The sequence below is a fragment of the Pantherophis guttatus genome, chromosome 1 (genome assembly GCF_059756535.1).
Source record: "Pantherophis guttatus breed Tessera chromosome 1, ASM5975653v1, whole genome shotgun sequence".
Lineage (NCBI taxonomy): Eukaryota > Metazoa > Chordata > Lepidosauria > Squamata > Colubridae > Pantherophis > Pantherophis guttatus.
In genome coordinates this window covers 321,692,865-321,711,538 of record NC_142063.1, presented here as the reverse complement: position 1 = coordinate 321,711,538, position 18,674 = coordinate 321,692,865, and the positions used below count along the sequence as shown (strand labels likewise).

Genomic DNA, 18,674 nt, shown 5'->3' with positions numbered 1-18,674 from the left:
CCTCTTGAAAAAGCACCTTTGGGACTCCTTGTAGATAGCAATTTTTATTAAGGCATTACTATTGGGAAAAAAGTAGAAATATGTGTACTTAAGTTCTGTCTATTGAAGGTCAAATAGAAAGATGTGATCTATGCGTTGTTCAGTATACTGAACATAAGAATCTTTAGTCAACTCTATTTGCAGAATTTTAGAATATCTACAAAATGAAATCTAAGAATAAACCAGCAAGTTTTAAGTTTAGGGACTCAGGAACTTTTCTATGATCATTTTGATTTAATTCTTCTAAATAGCATTTTTAGACATATCAATAGAATGCTTTCTTTGATTCATTATTAATCAACTAAACCCATTTGTAATAACAAATGCAACACCATAGGTGTTACATGCTTTGTATTTTGATAAACATTATGTGCTAGAACAGAACATCTACAATAATCAGAAATCATCAATCAATAATAGCATTTCCCAGACTAGAGCAATTATGCAAGGACATCCTTCTTGTTCAGACACTTGGAAAAGCCAGTTCATACTTTCAGTTCTGCTTGTATGGCATCGCAGAAAGCAAATCTCCCTCCGTCACCCATACCCAATGCTTAACAAACTTCCTTCACAAACCTATTGTGACCTCAAAATTAATTGGTTTGTCTCCATTCTTTCTGTCAACCATGGTAGCCTCCAGGAAGGATCCAAAGAGAAAAAACTCCTCCATCTTGCCTGTGCAGCTCTGTGAGATGGGGTGGGATAAAAACACAGCAGGTTTTATGATTATGATGAAGGACTTCAACCCATGAAGGTGACATATTTATTCAGATCATTGGTGAATAGCATAGGTAGGAAACATGGAATCAGGGGCAGCAATATGTCTGCAAATAATCTCTTTGATGCCCACCAATTGAAGCAGGCAGTCCACTATAGGGGACACATTGTGCAGAAACAAGTTCCTCCTAAGGAGGCATTTTATACGAGTATACAGTATATAGTATTATAATACTATATATTTATATAATTATAACAGCCTTCGGTCTGACCTAAGTATAGTACACAAAATTAGCTGCTACAACGTCCTACCTGTCAATGACTACTTCAGCTTCAACTGAAATAATACACGAGCACACAAGAGATACAAACTTAAGGTAAACCACTCCAAACTCGATTGCAGAAAATACGACTTCAGCAACAGAGTGATCAATTCCTGGAATGCACTACCTGACTCTGTGGTTTCATCCCCAAACCCCCATAATTTTAACCTTAGACTGTCTACTCTTGACCTCACCCCATTCCTAAGAGGTCTGTAAGGGGCGTGCATAAGCGCACCAACGTGCCTACCGTCCCTGTCCTAATGTTTCCTCTATTCGTGTCCTTATTCTGTATTCATAAACATGTTTATACTTATATCTTGTTATCTTACATTTTTGACAAACAAACAAACAAACAAACAAACAAACCTAATCCTCAGCATTTTAAAGGAGTTCACCAACTCCAAAAGATTACCTAGTAAGCTCTTTTCTTATTTGGTGGCATGGGAACGTACCAGAAATTTTGTATACACAAAGCATGCAATTTAGCAGTGAATTATTTTGGTTTTTTTAAAAAACCAATAAACTATGACTAACTGGGAATTGAGTTTAGGTTTGTGAATTCAGAGGAATCAAACCTGGAACCCCAGACATACAGCAACTCTTGGCAATATTGCTGAAACACAATTCTTGTGTTTTCTTGTTTTCTTAGGTCTTGGTTCACACTGAAAAACAGAGCTATTTGCAATAAAGAATGGACTAAAGTCCATTGAAGGGAGGCTTCCCCACTAAATGTGACTGTGTGATATCCTGAGATCACAAGATATTGTAGTTATTACCACAAAGGAAACATACATCAGTGACAGGAGTTGCTAATTCAACTTGAACTTCTGTGGAACTGGTGATGTCAGGGTTGCTGGTATCCAAGATCTCTACTGCTAGACCAAGAAGCAGACGGGCTCGGAAGGAGACCCCTTCACCCAGGCCTTCATTCAAGTCCTGATGCTCATCCATCAGTGTATAGTTGCGGGTGGACCCATACATGTTTACCCAGGCAGGACCAAATGTGGGCAAGAAACCTTTCAGAGATAAGCAGAATTGGATAAATGTTCATACCGAAACAGCTTTTAACAATTCAGTTGGTACATTTGCAACACATATTGCCATAATTGTTCTAATACTGGCATCAACAGAAGACACTAATGTCTAGTAGGTCTTCTAGTTATCTATCTTCCTCCATTATTGTTTCCTCTAGCCTTTGCTATCTTTTTTTCTTTTGGGTTTTAAAAGAGGAGTTGATCTTGGTAATTTCTGTTGCTGTTTGCTCAGACCTATCATTTACTATTTACTTAAGCCAAGTAGTTTCATTTCTTTTCCAGAAATGCTCAAGCAGGAAACTTGAGAAATGGTTTTCTAATCTCATCTTTAAAACCTCCAGTGTTTGTGAGCACCCACAATTTCTGGAGGCAAGCTGTTCCATTATTAATTGTTCTATTTCTCCTTAGTTCTAGGTTGCTTCTCTCCTTGATTAGTTTCCATCTATTGCTTCTTGTCCTGTCCTCAGGTGCTTTGGAGAATAGCTTGACTCCCTCTTCTTTGTGGCAGCCCCTGAGATATTGGAACACTGCTATCATGTCACCCCTAGTCCTCCTTTTCATTAAACCAAATATACTCAGTTCCTGCAACTGTTCTTCATTTGTTTTAGCCTCCAGTCTTCTAATCATTTTCTTGCCTCTTCTCTGCACTCTTTGTAGAATCTCAACATCTTTTTATATTGTGGCAACCAGAACTGGATGCAATATTCCAAGTGCGGTCTTGCCAAGGTATTATAAAGTGGTATTAACACTTCATGTGATCTTGTTGAAGGCAGTGCAGCTGGAGAAGGAAATGTTGTCAGAAGAGATATGTTGCCAGGATATTAGCATTGAGGGGTACAGAGTGAGGAAGCCGTGGTGACCAAACCCACTAAATCTTTTTAAAATGCATTCTATTATAAGATATTTATGAACTTTTGTTGTAAATAGAAAAATGTAACTAGATTTGGGGACAACTCACCAGAAAATGAAGAACAAAACCATTAAGCAGGCAAAAAATAGAGGTGTCTGAATTTCTGCATCCTCCTTACCTTTGTCTCCTTCATTGGAGATCTTCCTCAGATCAATGAAATGGGTTCCAATAGCCACATCGTTGACCTTGTCAGAATCTCGGATCTGGACCTTGATCCTTTTGCAGAGAGGGGGAAACATCTCTGCAAAAACTATCTGTTCATTCCAAACAGGTTCATAGCTGCTCTTCTGAACAGACGTTTTCCCCTGGGCCATGGACATAAGATTGAAAGGATTTCAGAACTTGATGGATTAAGGCATCCACATTCTTAACGTTCTCCTACTGCTGCTCTTTCAAGATTGGTATGAAGAGATTATGGCGTCTCTAAACAAGAAGGCTCTATATGATTATCATTACTATTCCTTTGGCAAATGAAGAGATGTGCATGTGTAGATTCCCTTGTATTCTTGTAATAGCATAGAAGGGAATTATTTCATATACTCAAATGCTGACAACTTATGTTGAGACTAAATTTAAATCTGCTTTCCACAACAGTGCCATTAGTTTGTTTCAGGCCAATTCACATAATACCTCAGCCTGCATGATCTCTGTTAAATATATCTGGAGCGCATCAGGTTGGGAAAGGCTGCTCTAGGGTACTCGGATTGAATGAAACTCCTGACTATGATTAGTTACATTCTGGTCCCTGCTAAAAATGCCAGTTCCTATGCTAGGATAACATAAACATATTTATTTATTTATCAAATTTATCTATTTTTATTTATTTATCAAATTTATGTAAAATAAACATGAATGGCTGTGAGACTTGATCCATCAAGATCTCACTGGATATCACATACCTTCTGTCCAGCAAAAAACACCTGGACGTAAGGATCCACCAGGTCTTTGTTTTCCCCAATGAGGGCTTTTTTAACATTGGCCATGATGCTAGTGTTCATGCGTGGAAGCCCCTCTGCCCGATAAATCTTAATATAGAAGCGAGCCCATTGCCTTTCTGAAGGAACTCCATCTGGAAGCAGTAGGTTCCTGCAAGACACAGTAAACCAGGGATGAATGAAGTCTACTAATCATATTCAAAGCAGTACTTCAGGAGGTCTAGTGGCTTTCTCCAGATGAAAACTATAATCTAGTTGAGAGTGTCATGAAAAGTGGATGTAAGCCAAGATGGGCAATCTGTATACCACAGAGCAAAAGTGTGCAAGAACAGGAGAGGTAACCCATGGTAACCCATCTTGCCTTAGTTCCTTCTTGATAGCCATGATACTGCCAAAATTGAGTTGCAAATTGTTGAAACAACATTAGCACAATTCTCTTTGATTATACTGCAGGAGCAGTTAGCCAAGTTTTTTAGCAGTTTTGCTGAAGATTTTTTAAATAAAATTAATCATTTAATAGTTCTTACTGTATAGATTGTCCTCGACTAATGACCACAATTGAGCCCCAAATTTCTGTTGCTAAATGAGACAGGGATTAAGTGAATTTTGCCCCATTTTATGACCTTGCTTGCTGTTTTATGCCCTTTCTTTGTGTCTCTGATCACATGACCATGGGGATGTTACAAATGGTCGTAAGTGTGAAAAATGGTCATAAGTCAATTTTTTCAGTGCCCTTTGAACGGTCACTAAATGAACTGTTGTAAGTCGGGTACTACTTGTATCTCTAAAATTTCAAAATTCCCCCTGAAACAAAAAAGAGAAATAAACAATAAGCCCCACCTCACGTCTATTAATAATGTCATGTTATTTCCTTACTATTTTGTCATGGCTAAAATTTTAATAATGATGATGGTAGTCACTCTCAGCTATGAAAAGGATTTTCCCCCTGTGCTGGAGGGGAAAATTTTTTACATAGAAGACATGAAGGAATATTTCTTAAATTGTTTCAACCTAGTTAGATTGCTGCTTTGTTTGCAATCTTGAGAGGTTTACTTTGCTGTTTTGGTCTCAAAAGGGCAGGTTCTCAAGGCCTTAAAAGTGCTATTTTCATAGTACAGATTTTCCTAGGTCTTTTTTTTTTAATTTAAGGTTATTTGCCAAAATCTGTCCCACTATTTCACCAGCCTGATATAAATCATATAAACAGACAGAAAAATAAGTTTAAAAAAACATAAGTAAACTAATACAAAACTGCATAGCCAAGATATGATATTTGAGACTGAGAATGCAAAAATCACATAAAATAAAGATACAAACATTACATAAGAAGGACGGCTTTCTTGGTCAAGAGCACCCTAGAAAAGATGAAAGCAATAGATCAGTGGGGGATGATTTTGAGAAGAGACAAGGTGAGCATTTTTCCTTCTCTTGAGTTCTCAAACAGCAAGCAGACGCAGAACCTATCCAAAGTTGCCCTGAAAGAAACCATGATTGTTTAACAACATGGGTGAAACCAACCCTGCCCAGCATCTCCTACTTCTTACCCTTCAATATCATCCTCATCTGTCTCATTAGCTTTGTGTGGTGTCTTTATATTATCTCCTTTGCCCACCACTGCGATGTCAACCTTGACGTAGCCTTTCAGCCCAGCTGTGATGTCCTCTGGGTCAGACAAGATGGCCCACTTGTGATAGAACTGATGCTCTGCAAGGAAAGGTGAAGAAAGAACGATGAATAAGCTATAGCCCTCTTGACAAGACTAACACCCCATTAAAACAACATTTGCTGCAAAAATGCATGTCTGAATAGAACTATAGAGGACAGCAGCATTTGCAGAATAACATTTTTTTTAAAAAAAATCTAGTTTTATATTCCATCATATGAATGTGGTTTCCTCCAAAACTATTGACTAGTTAAATGTAATCTACTGTGTTTGGCTGAATGAACTAGAATAAACATTTAAAAAGTGGAAAGCAATGCTTCCGAGAGTCCCATGGCCATGCTGGAGGAGAAGGGAGGCCACAAGAATTACACTTTTGCTGTGGTCTCACAGCCAGCTGGGACATTGATGAAAGGCTACATTACAAGCGGATGGATCTAGTCATACTGTCAGCAGAAACTGGGATATTTAATAGCTCCTGGGAGTACAGACCTGGGAAACTGCACAGAAATGAGTTCTTGACAGGAAGTGCCTCCCAAGCAAAATTTCCAAGACCAGAAAAAGCAAGAGGCTTTCTCTTACACAACTTTCTTCCACAAAATATTATTAATTTTGTATTACATACCTGGCTGGGTGTAGACGGTTCCCACATCCATTTTGAAAGAACCCACCAAGGTCCCACTGCGCAGGATGTTCTTGGAATGAATCACCTACAGGTTAACAAAACAGAGGTAATTTCAGGCCCAAAGAGGACCACGGGATTGCCAATAAACCTGCCTTGGAATTAGAAACCACCTCCAGAATGTCTGTGGAACAAGTTCCCCAGGGAGATTTCTCTGCCTCCTCTTCAAGGCCCCCATCAGTGTAAAGCAAAGACCTTTTTTATTTTTCTGAGTGTCTGAGTATCTCTTAAATGGAATTTTTAAATATTTAACATACTCTAAAGAGAGAGAGAGAGAGTAAAGTGTCAGCCCTGAAACCATTTTGGAAATCTTCAGGGCTGCCACAGCAAGGGAGGTTGCAGCTGTGGGAACGTGAAGGGGGGAGATAGAGGTAGCTGGAATGGGGAAAAGTGTAACCAAAATAACATTCTTTCCCATGGGAGCCAAGGACGTCCCCACCAGGTGTTTGGAAGGCGTGGACCAAAGACAGCTGGAGGAGGACTGTGACCTGATTGGGCCGTGTGATGGAGGTGTGACCTGGGGGGGGCATGAACTTTGAGTTTTGATTTGGGTGGGGAAAACCTCAGGTCCTTCAGAGTCGGGTTTTCACCAGCTGTGCCAAGATGGCATTCCTAATAAAATTTTACTTTGAGGAAACTCCAGGTCTCAGAATTTTGATTTTGTTGGGTCTGTTACTTGGAACCCTGACATAAAGTTTTAGTCATTATTTTATATAACAATAAAGTCATGTGGCTAAATAAGGTAACTGTGGTTGGGATTATATTCTCCCCCCCTAGTTTTTTCCTACTTTAATAGATTGAATATTGATTCTGTTCTGTTCTGTTCTGTTCTGTTCTGTTCTGTTCCGTTCCATTCCATTCCGTTCCATTCCTCTTCACTTTCCTCCACTCCACCCGTTCCATTCCATTCTACTCCACCCGTTCCATTCCATTCCATTCCATTCCACTCCACTCTATTTCCTTGTTTGAATATTTACGCTGCCCACTGCCAAGTGTTCAAAACATAACTAAGTAAATAAATGATATAAAATAAAGTATATGCATTTGCGAAACACTAAAATACAATCCTATTAATGTCAGTAAAGGATGTATTTCAGCAGGTGAAGTGGTAATGAGTCCAAAGCTGCATGTATTGCAGGCTACCAAAAAAGATAATTTCTCTAATTCTGTTAAATTATTCAAATTAAGCAAATGTTCATATTACTCTAAGGGCCACATTTCCCTCTAGTTGTTTATCCTTTATTCTCTTTTTGCTACTCTCAGGAGAGGAGCAAAGATGCTGCAGCTACACATATCTTACTGAAAAGATTTGTCATTTGAGGGCAATAATTTCAGGTTACTAGTTCTACTAAATTTTCAAGACAGCTGTGCTGTAAAAAATGTGATTCTAAATAAATAACACCTTCAGCCATTCTACCAGGAGTGTCTACAGACTGTCTGTGTCAAAAAAAGTCAAGATGGCGGCCACAATCATACAACTGAAGCCCTGCTTCTTCTGATAGGTAAACATTAATGTAAATTGAAAGGCAATAAAAATAAGAGGCAATGGCAAACTATTGGTACCCACAAAGTGAGACGAATAGCAATAGCATTTAGACTTATATACTGCTCCACAGTGCTTTACAGCATTTTCTGAGTGGTTTATAGAGTCAACATATTGCCCCCAACAGTCTGGGTCCTCATTTTACTGACTTCAGAAAGATAGAAGGCTGAGTCAACCTTGAACTGGTGAGGATCAAATTCCTGGCAGTCGGCAGAGTTAGCCTGCAATACTGCATTCTCACCACTGCACTGCCAGGGCTCAATATGAAGTCATCAGGCTACAAGCTCAGCTCAAATGAGAGGTACCTTCCCCGTTATTTATCCATATCTACTCTAGCTGCATCTCTGGATGTCATCTTTCCAAGTGAGAATACTTTCTTCTTCAGTCATGCTTCAGAGATTATTCCAACTGAGAGGTAAACAGTGCTCACCGATAATTTGACGATTTTATCAAACATGACATCCGGGGGAATGTGAAAGTCAAAGACAAAATACTGAAATAGAAAAAAAGAAGAGAGAGAGAGAGACAATTAATTAAAAGGGTCACCAAGGACCTTTATAGTAAAAAGATCAGTAATAAAGAATCAAATGAAAATAGTAAGCCATTTTGTTCTCTCCAGATAGATTTCATTACAGTTTTATTGTTTAAAAAAATATGGACACTGGATATTTAGTCTGGCTTTTAGGCAGACTAGAAGCAGTAGTAGAACAAATCTAGGGATGGGATGCTAATTTGTGAAAGACATAAACATTCCCTATGTCAAGGCAGCCTCAGGATTTTTCCTCACAAAATGTCTCTCATGATTCTCAGTCCTCCAGGTCATAGTTGTCTCAAAGGTAGTTTTTCAAAGGGCAGCTGGACTGTTTTTTCCCCCCAACAGAACCTATCCTTCCATCCACCCACCATCCAGTCTCAACAGTCAGTACCTATCCTTCTATCCCCCTGCTATCAGAACTGATGAAGCCTTTTGGATGAGAAGTGAAATGTTTACTTCTTCTTCCTCAAAAAACAATCCAGTTGCCTTTTGAAAAACCACCTTTGAAACTGGGGAAAAATGGTAAGGCTAAATAAATGTTTGTGGTACTTCTAAGCAATGAAAAAGCATGTTAATCATAACCCGAGAATCAAAATTAAATGAAAACAATTTTACCGTTTGGCTAATGGAATTATAATATTTTATTTTGCGAATTGTAACCCCTAAAACTATTATTATACTAGAAATCCAAACATTTCTCAGCCGATGGGTCCATTCAAAATTTTGTAAGCATGCCATGGGCATAAATGATTGGTTTAAGGGAATATAATCACTTACCAGAGGGAAAACTAACGAGTTTCTCCCAAATTTGCTATCACAACATTTCCTCTAGGCAGATGAGCTTATTTCCAGATTGTTGCAGTCCAATCCCCAAGAATGCTTAGAGGGATGTGCCTTTGGGCATACTGAGCCCACAGATTATGTTGGAAACCCCAGTGCCATATAGTTCTCACATTTTGAAATGAAAATGGCTAATGTAGATAAAAAGGTAGCATCCCTGAGGGTGGATGAAGACAAAAATCCAGCACTGGCCTAATCTGCCACTTGTAATAAGCAGAAGCTATAGCCTTGATCACATGATCTACACATTTAGCTATTATCATATCCAGTGGCCCTACTCTCCCTTCTCACCAATCAATTTGTTGACCTAAAGTCATAAAGACTGGTGGTCTTCTGGGTGTGATTCAAGGTGTTAGTTATCACCTTTAAAGCGCTCCATGGCTTAGGACCTGGGTACCTACGAGACCGTCTTTTGCCACCAATAGCCTCCCACCGACCAGTTCGTTCTCACAGGGAGGGATTACTCAGGGTACCATCAGTCAAATTATGCCGACTGGTGACTCCCAGGGGGAGGGCCTTCTCTGTGAGGGCTCCAACCCTTTGGAATGAACTGCCCCCTGAGATACGAAATATCCCTGATCTCCGTGCTTTCCGCCGTGCCCTCAAAACCCTGATGTTCCAACAAGCGGGGCTAAACATATGAACATGTGAATGTTTTTAAAATGTTATCTAATTTTAGGTTCTATTTAATTGGGCCAAACTATGTTATAATAATAATTTTAATTAGCAATTTTATGATGTTTGTGTATCTATATTTTTCTTGACTGTACACCGCCTTGAGTCCTACGGGAGAAAGGCGGTATAGAAATATAATAAACAAACAAACAAACAAACAAACAAACAAACAAACACACTTATATTGGGATTTTTTTCCAAGTACTGACTAAGATGCTTCAATTCACTTCTTTCCAGTTTTCTGTGGTCTTGGTGTTAGTTTTCCCTGCCTATAAAGATAGGCAACCCTTCAGCACTCCTGCAAAAATCAGTTTCCAAGCCTCACTGATAGCTAAGAGGAACCTCTTTTCCCGTATTCGTTGGGTTTTTCCTCTAATTTAAATATCCATCAAGAAGGAAATGACAGGTCAGTTGTTAGAGGTAGCAAGCTAACCTCATTATAGTAGGGGCAATTAGTTGATTCCTTCATGGAGGTGTACTTCTTCTCATCTCCCACCTCCACACACACTACAGGATCCATGTTGAGCCCCACCAGCTGCCGTGCTTCAATTACTGTGATGTTGACCTGGTGAGAGAAAAAAAGAAACACATTGCTAGATTCATTCCCAAGGATCCATCATCTTCCTTCTAATTTCTTTCTACTCATTTTCTTCCTAAAAGGAGCTACATGCTACCTGTGGGTGCTTTGCAAAAAAACAGAAAGGCTTGTCAATCTGCAGCATCTTGAAACCTTTAGAAGTTGCAGGTGCTTCATCACTGGAGGTTTTTAAGAAAAGACTGGACACAGACCTGTCTGAAATGATATAGGGTCTCCTTCTTGAGCAGGGGTTGGACTAGAACAGGGGTTACCAACTTTGTGGACCTCAGGGACCACTAAATTCATAATTTTAAATCCCGCGGATGATCTGCCTAATGGCCGGCTGGGTGGGCGTGGTAGGTGGTCATGTGACTGCGTGGGCATGGCCAACTCGATGTCACTTGCGTCAAGGGGTGCCTTGCTGGCCTCTACTTGCCCCTTCCCTCCTCACCTGCCTGCCCGGGCTTCTTAGGGCCCCAACAGGAAGCAGTTGTTGGAGCTAAGCAGCCACCACAAGAAAGAGTTGGCAAAACAGCTGGCTCAGTTCAAATTGGATCTGGCCAAGAAGGAGGCTCAGCAGAAGCACCTCACTCAGGACTACGAACAAAGGCTTTCCAAGCAGAGGGAAGACCTGCGGGAGTGCAAGGCCAGGTACCGGCACCTGGAGGCTCAGCGGGCTGAGATGGTCAGCCAGTTCCAGGCCATGAGGCAGTCCCACTGGAACAAGGCCCTCCGGCTCTTTGCCACCAGAAGTGCTTCCCTCCAGCCTTCACCCAAAGCCCTGCACCAGGAGGCTGAAGCAGACCCCAAGTTGGAATTTCTGCCCCCCTCCAACCCACACAAAAAGACCCCAAAGGGGGAGACTCTTTGCAGCACCACAAACCTTCATTGCATGTATCGGGCCCAGGGGCCATAGTTTGAGGACCCCCGATTTAGTGCAGTATAAGAAATGCAAATAATTTTTCTTGTGGACCACCAGTGATCCAAGGACCACCAGTTGGTGACCACTGGACTAGAAGACCTCCAAGGTCCCTTTCAGCTCTATTCTGTTATTAAATGTCAATTAGCAGCAGAATGGAGAATATCGCTGCTTCACATAATATAATAAGAGTTGCGGTGGTTAGAGTACTGCAGGCTACTTCTGCTGATCACCGGCTGCCTGCAGTTTGGCAGTTCGACTCTCACCAGCTCAAAGTTGACTCAGCCTTCCATCCTTCCGAGGTCGGTAAAATGAGGACCCAGATTGTTGGGGGCAATAGGCTGACTCTGTAAACCGCTTACAGAGGGCTGTAAAGAACTGTGAAGCGGTATATAAGTCTAAGTGCTATTGCTATTGCTATATACTATGTTAACCTAAATACTAAATACTATTTATTATACCCTCATACTATGTTAAATTGGTTGGCGAGTTTATGCTTCAGAATATTGTGTGAACCAAAGCAATTGCATTGATTCAATCAAGCACGGTTCTACTAAGCATGGCTTAAGCATGCTGCAATAGCACAACTTGCTTCTGAGTTGTACTAATTGCACTAATATCACTTTCCCCCATCTGATGTGCCTTCAACAATTCCTGCTTTGGGACATGTAAGATGCCATGAAAAGTACCAATTTGTGAAAGGTGGCAATAAGGGCAGTGGTGAAATCCAAATTTTTTTACTACTGGTTCTGTGGGCATGGCTTGGTGGGTATGGTGTGGCTTGGTGGGCGTGGCTTGGTGGGTGTGGCAGGGAAAGGATACTGCAAAATCGCCACTCCCACCCCACTCCAGGGGAAGGATACTGCAAAATCTCCATTCCCACCCCACTCTGGGGCCAGCCAGAGGTGGTATTTGCCAGTTCTCCGAACTGCTCAAAATTTCCACTATCAGTTCTCCAGAACCTGTCAGAACCTGCTGGATTTCACCTCTGAATAAGGGTGAATAGCTATTCATGATGATGGTTAATTGGAGAAGGATTGTGTTGGTGGAGACTTTGGACTCCCATATTACTCCCATAGCACAAATGAGAGACTGGAACCATCTCACCTGGTAGTCCATTGGTCTTCCTGCACTGGGCTCCATTTTAATATCTGGCTTGGATCTTAAAAAGACCATGATAACAGTGAAAGATAATAATAACAATGACATAATAAATAACAATATAATATTTAGCCCCTTGTATATATTTTATATAATGTGTGGTTGGCTTCATTGTGGGTTAGCACAACATATAAATCTATCTATCGTGACATGCAAATGGTGGCTTATAGTTTAGCATTATGAATAAACCAGGCCAAAATCCTAACACCATCCAGAAGGAGTAATAAATTTGATGAGTCACTTTGAACTTTAAGCAAAAGGTTATAAAATGTAGTTATTTGTTAATAAAGGCAGAATAGAAATAAATAAAATGTTTTAATAGGTTAATATTTCGCCTCTAATATTAAGTGCCACATTTTTCATTTTTTTCTCACACCTTTTTTACATCCTGGCATATGTAGATCTGATCTCCACTTTCTGAGTTGTCTTGTACTCACCTCTTATTAGACACATTGGTGGTCACAGCTGTGACTGATGCCAGGGAGATGGTATCTGGATCCAGGCCACCTCCAAGCCGTATTGCTTTACGGTCCAGATCTTCTGCTTCCAAGATAGCTGGTTGATCTGTCCAGAAAAGACAAGTCACAGTTAAAACATTTGATGGACTATCACAAAACTTTAACAATGGGCATCTTTCAAGAAGGGTGAGAGAAACCTGAAAAAGTATGGTGCGCTGTGATCCATCAGTCATGATATAATTTAGAACTGGAACTATTAAAAGTGCCTGGATGAGCATTCTCCAAACTGGATCTTCCAGATAGGTGAATCTCGGCTCTCAGAATTCACCAGCTAGCAAGGCAACAGGTGAAAATTCATACTTCTAGAGGATTCCAAGTTAGGCTGAATTGATCTAGATTGTTTTGTTTAAAAGCTATTTACACCGCATTCTCAGAGAAGTGTAGAGGCAAGATATGCAATCATGAATGACAGTTTTGATACATACATGGAAGAGACGAAAGGTACATGCGTCTCGGCCAGGCAACTGACCTCCTCAGTAGAAATCCAATACTATGGAACACTCTTTGCTGGAAGAACAGATGGTCCCTATCCTATTGGCATTCTTTGAACTAACCAAAGCAGTGTTTTGACTCTTGGGACAGTTTAAAATATTGAGCACCTATAAAGTTTTTGATTGTTTACTGGAGAGTTTGATAATGAAATGTTGCATTTTTTCTTGTTTATATAGGATTTCATTGTCCCCTGTCCAAAGTCCCTTTTGGTTGGAACAGGCTGTATACATATTGTAAATCACTCACTCACTCACTCACTCACTCACTCACTCACTCACTCAATCTGTAAACAAGTAAATATAGGAAATTGGCTTTCCTAAAATGAAATGAGCACAGAGTTATTTGAATTCAAAGGAGTACCCATCTCTTGCATCTAGTCTGAAACTGCAAATTTGCAATCTCAGGGTATAACAAGATTGTAGTAGTTCACTGGTTTGATTGAAGTTTAGATAGTGAGCACATGCACACCTTGCTTTCGGTGATGATCATCTTTTGAGGGACGTGTTTTGCCCAATTTCATGGCTGAAAAGACTCCTCTACCAGCTCTGCAAGCAAAGTAGACACATTATGAACATCATTATGTCATCTCAGAACATAAGCCAAAAAGGGAGATCCCTTCTCCAAGAAGCAGTTGAGAGACAAACTGAGGAGAAAGACAAATCAAGGAAATAGTAAGGGAAAGGAAATGAGAAAAATATTACTCCTGCTTAGAATTTGTTGTAGTTTGGGATAAACCACTGAAAAGTTGTCTCAAGAAAATATAAACATATTTGATTCTCATTGAGAAGTTTTCATCCAACTAGTTTTACAAGACACACAATGGCTGTTCTCCAAACATGAAATATATTTATTGGAACTAGTAGGTATTTTACACATATGCCATGTCCATACCCACAGCTTCAAATGGACTGCCATTATTCAAATTGTATTGGCATGAATGTTTCTGCCCTTTAGCCATTGTGGAATCCTTGGTGTTCTCTGAGCTAGGTTTTTTGTGTGTAGATGTTACGCAAGTAGGTAATATCTTCCGTGATAGTGAGTGTGAGGATTGCTCCCTGTAATTTGCCCTGCCTGTGTTGGTGGGGGTGTGGTTTTCTCCTTGTTAGTTAACTACATAAACAAGAAGCAAACCCCATTCACAATGGCATTGATGATGTCACCTAGCTGAGTAATGAATGTCTACAAACAAACAAACAAGCTCCAAGGGCACCAAGGACTCCACTGGATTCAAACTTATTTAAGGATGAGATTTTAAGGGAAGAGGTACTTAATTTTTTCTTTAAAATCTTCCAACTCCAAAAATGCCAAAAAAAAAAAAAAAAAACACCCCAAAACAAAACTGGGAGTAGATTTTTTTAGCCTCATTAATACTGGGGATGGAAAACAGGGCTAATGCTTTTGGAAAACTGACAATTTTGGTTGTCAGCAAATTTGGAAAGCTGTGCAATTGGCTGGAAGAAGGGAGGGAGGGAGGGAGGGAGGGAGGGAGGGAGGAAGGAAGGAAGGAAGGAAGGAAGGAAGGAAGGAAGGAAGGAAGGAAGACATTATTATTTTAAATCAAGCTTCCTCAATCTGCTGCCTTCTATGTTGGCCATAGCATACATAATCCATGGTAATTTTGCTGTGAAAGAAAGTGAACATGAAATAATGATTTTAAATTACAAGGATGTAGATTTTTGGTTGGACATCCGGAAAAAAAATCTTAACAGTAAAAAATGGTTTAACTGTGGAACAAACTAAACTGCCTTGGAAAGAAATATATTCCCCTTCGCTACATTGTTCAGACAGAAGCTGAATCTGTTGAGGATGCTATAATAGTAAATTGTGGCATTATGCAATAGATTCGACTAATTGATTTCCTAGGCTCTTCCTTTCCTTACCTTGCAAGATTCTATGAAAAGAAACTCCTGTTTATTCCAAGGATTGGCAGGCTGCAGGTGCATGTAACTCCTTCTTTCCATTTCTTTGATTGTTATTTTAATTGTTATTGTCGCAACATGACCATGCACCAAAAAGAGCTCATTTCTGAAGGTAATTAAACAATTCACTTGACAAAGCCTTTGGGTAGGTTTAATCCTCCTTAAATGTCACAAAAACTAAACAAACGAAACAGATACCCAAATGCCAACGAAATAAATTACACACACCAATGAACCTGTTCTATTTGTCCTTAAGTCACCATTTTGTGTATTATATTCCTTGGCTACCCAAAATAATGCCAAATGCATTATTTGTTATGCAATGGAGTCCATATACATGTCATTTTACAACTGACAAAGAGGGCCAGGGTCTCCCCAGAAGACTTTAGACTCTGAAAGGCGGAGTACTAAAGAAAAGAGGGGAGAGAAAAGCAAGGGCACTAAGAAACGTGAAAACAAAATGAATTCCTGATGTTTAGACTTGGATCTTCTCATAGCTTCATGTTTGGAAGAAAACCTAGTTAACCCAATGGGCCTTTCACAAGGAAATGTACCATCTGGAATTAAACCAAAGGTTACGTAGAAAAAAAAAATGACATCAAGTATGTCTTCTAAAACTTAACATAAGGGATAACCGGGAAGATATGACTGGTTTTCAGGGATTCTATTACTGTAGTATATATTTAGCAATTTTCAAGAGCTTTCCTAAGGCAGGCAGCTGGTGCACAATGAAATGCTAATTAATTAATTAATTAATTATTAACATTCCTTTGAAACCTGAGAACATGGAAGGGGACCATCTGCCTGAATGCAATGGAAGTGATGGGTTGGGGATGCCGTTGGGTGAGCAGCAAAGAAATGGAAGGATGGGAAGGTACAATGGGATTCCAGAGGCAAAGCAATTAGTGGAAGGCAGATTGTCACCTGAGTCAGGCATTTTGAATCTCAAGTTATCGGACAACATTTATTAAAAGCAATAGCAAAACTCCTCTCTTACATATATACACACTGGGAAGATCTTCTTATTCAATTCCCACGAGCTAATGGAGAAGGTGATAGCTAACAGACAGACTATAATTACAGTCTGCTCCTGTAACAGTTATGAACTAAACTCGGAAAACTCCTATATTACAGTGGTCCTTATTAAGACCATGTTCAAAGATTTGTTTGACATTATCTGTTTGTTTGACGTTGTTTGACAAAGACATTATCTTCTACACACAGGGAGAATGAAAAAGGAGGGCAAAACAGCCACTCTGTGCATCAAAGGGTGTACCAGCCAAAAGCCCATCAGAGTCATTCTTTCAGAGTGATGGGCTTTACTGAAGATAAAATATATATCTAGCATCATAGATTTCGGAATAGCATGTAACATTATTTGGAACAGCAGGATCAGCTAAGCACTTAGCAGGATCAGCTAAGCATTTCCCCCATGTAAGTACGCTTGCTCATGATCTTGTTCTAGGGTGGCATCTCAAATGTGCCAATAGATACTCTCCAACTCACTCATAGCAAAAACACTCCTAAAAACCTTTCAGAGATTAAGAAATCAAAGCAACTACTTACCTGTTCCAGGTAAGGTAGAATCAGACTTCTTTACTTGTATCACACAATTACAATCACAAAAAGAGGGGGGAGGGTAGTTTGAAAGGGGCAGGAAGTTACTGAGATGGGGAAAAGAGTTCCTGGTCCATTTCCTGCTCCTACACCATTTTGGGACGATTGCGTCATTAAACTCAGGCCCAGTTGCCCTCCATTTTCGGACACCACCAAAAAATAACAGCACAGAGGGGAAGGAATGGCGTAGTTAGGAAGCCAGCTGTGTTAGCAGAGAATTGATACCATCCCCTTCATGAATATTGCATGGCAACACCTGAGACAGCTTGGCAAAGGCTGAATAGCAGCCATTCCAGATTCTCAGCAGCAGTTTTTTTCTCTTCACAGGGCCCAAAATCATGGCCTTAGAAGAGGTTTCCATGATTTAGTAACTTAGTTTGGAAGCCATTGCTTCCAAACTAAGTTAAGGTCTCTGGATTGTTATCAGTTTGCTCCATTATTCCTAAATAGATGTTCGGAATGTACATGCTAATTTTTTGTAAAAAATCTAATCTGAGCTCAGGATTCATGCTTGGTGAAAAAAGAGCCACAAGGCTGCCAACTGTGGCATCTTCCCTAATTCCATATGAATTCCAAGCATGGGTCTGATTATGGCTTGGAAATGAATTATTCACAGTTAAATCTGCCTTTCTAACGTCAAGAAACATTTTGAAGTGAAGAAATTATCCTATAAAGGTCATCTATCTTGTGGTCAGAGATGAAGGAGAGATTAAAAATTAGGGCTGGTTCATAGGTTTCTAAGCTAACCCATCTGCATCTGGATAGCTTGTGAATCAGCTGCTACTTGGGGTGGAACAAAATCCTCAAATTCAGTGAAGATTAAGGTGGTTGGAAAAAACTTGTTCTTGGAAAGCCATTGCCAGTTAGAATGAACAGTGCAAGGTTATATGGAAAAATATTTGATCTTGAACCTTCTTTGGATGTAGAATGATTGCCTTATGGCGGCCTTGAGCAGTGGTGAAATTCAATTATTTTTTACTACCAGTTCTGTGGGCGTGGCTTGGTGAGCATGGCAGGGGAAGAATACTGCAAAATCCCCATTCCCTCCCCACTCCTGGGGGAAGGGTATTGCAAAATATCCATTCCCACTCCACTCTGGGGCCAGCCAGAGGTGGTATTTACTGGTTCTCTGAACTACTCAAAATTTCCGCTACCGGTTCTCCAGAACCTGTCAGAGCCTGTTGGATTTCACCCCTGACCTTGAGAATAGAAAATGTTTACAAACTGTAGTCTATCCATATTAAACTTAAAGACACAGAGGCCCCTTCCCTTGTATACATGGGGATTTTCTCTGGGGAAAAATACTTGGGAAATACCAGACCAAGAGTTACCTTTTTCATCTCTTGCCAAGACGTAGAAAGGACCGGTCAAAAAGGAGCCCTGGTGGCACAATAAGAATTGCAGCATTGCAGGCAAATTCTACCCAAAGCCTGGAGTTCGTTCCTGACTGGCTCAAGGTTGACTCAGCCTTACATCCTTCCAAGGTTAGTAAAATGAGAACCCAGATTGTTGGGGGCAATATGCTGACATTAGTCAAATGCTCAGAGAGTGTTGTAAAGCATTATGGGGCAGTATATG

At 40.1% G+C, this 18,674-nt stretch overlaps 1 protein-coding gene across 4 annotated transcripts in view; it reads right to left on the bottom strand.

Moving 5' to 3' along the window:
• OTOF (otoferlin) overlaps nucleotides 1–18,674 on the bottom strand; it is a 177,010-nt gene that overhangs the window by 55,138 nt on the left and 103,198 nt on the right. For all 4 annotated transcript variants that reach the window (XM_034421227.3, XM_034421229.3, XM_034421228.3 and 1 more), the window contains exons 6-16: nucleotides 14,029–14,105; nucleotides 12,988–13,114; nucleotides 12,497–12,551; nucleotides 10,327–10,458; nucleotides 8,274–8,336; nucleotides 6,244–6,328; nucleotides 5,503–5,662; nucleotides 3,923–4,109; nucleotides 3,142–3,328; nucleotides 1,872–2,095; nucleotides 616–724 (exon numbers count right to left, since the gene is read on the bottom strand). In XM_034421227.3, the coding sequence (XP_034277118.2) occupies nucleotides 616–724; nucleotides 1,872–2,095; nucleotides 3,142–3,328; nucleotides 3,923–4,109; nucleotides 5,503–5,662; nucleotides 6,244–6,328; nucleotides 8,274–8,336; nucleotides 10,327–10,458; nucleotides 12,497–12,551; nucleotides 12,988–13,114; nucleotides 14,029–14,105 (1,406 nt within the window). The remainder of the gene's footprint in view (nucleotides 1–615; nucleotides 725–1,871; nucleotides 2,096–3,141; nucleotides 3,329–3,922; nucleotides 4,110–5,502; nucleotides 5,663–6,243; nucleotides 6,329–8,273; nucleotides 8,337–10,326; nucleotides 10,459–12,496; nucleotides 12,552–12,987; nucleotides 13,115–14,028; nucleotides 14,106–18,674) is intronic.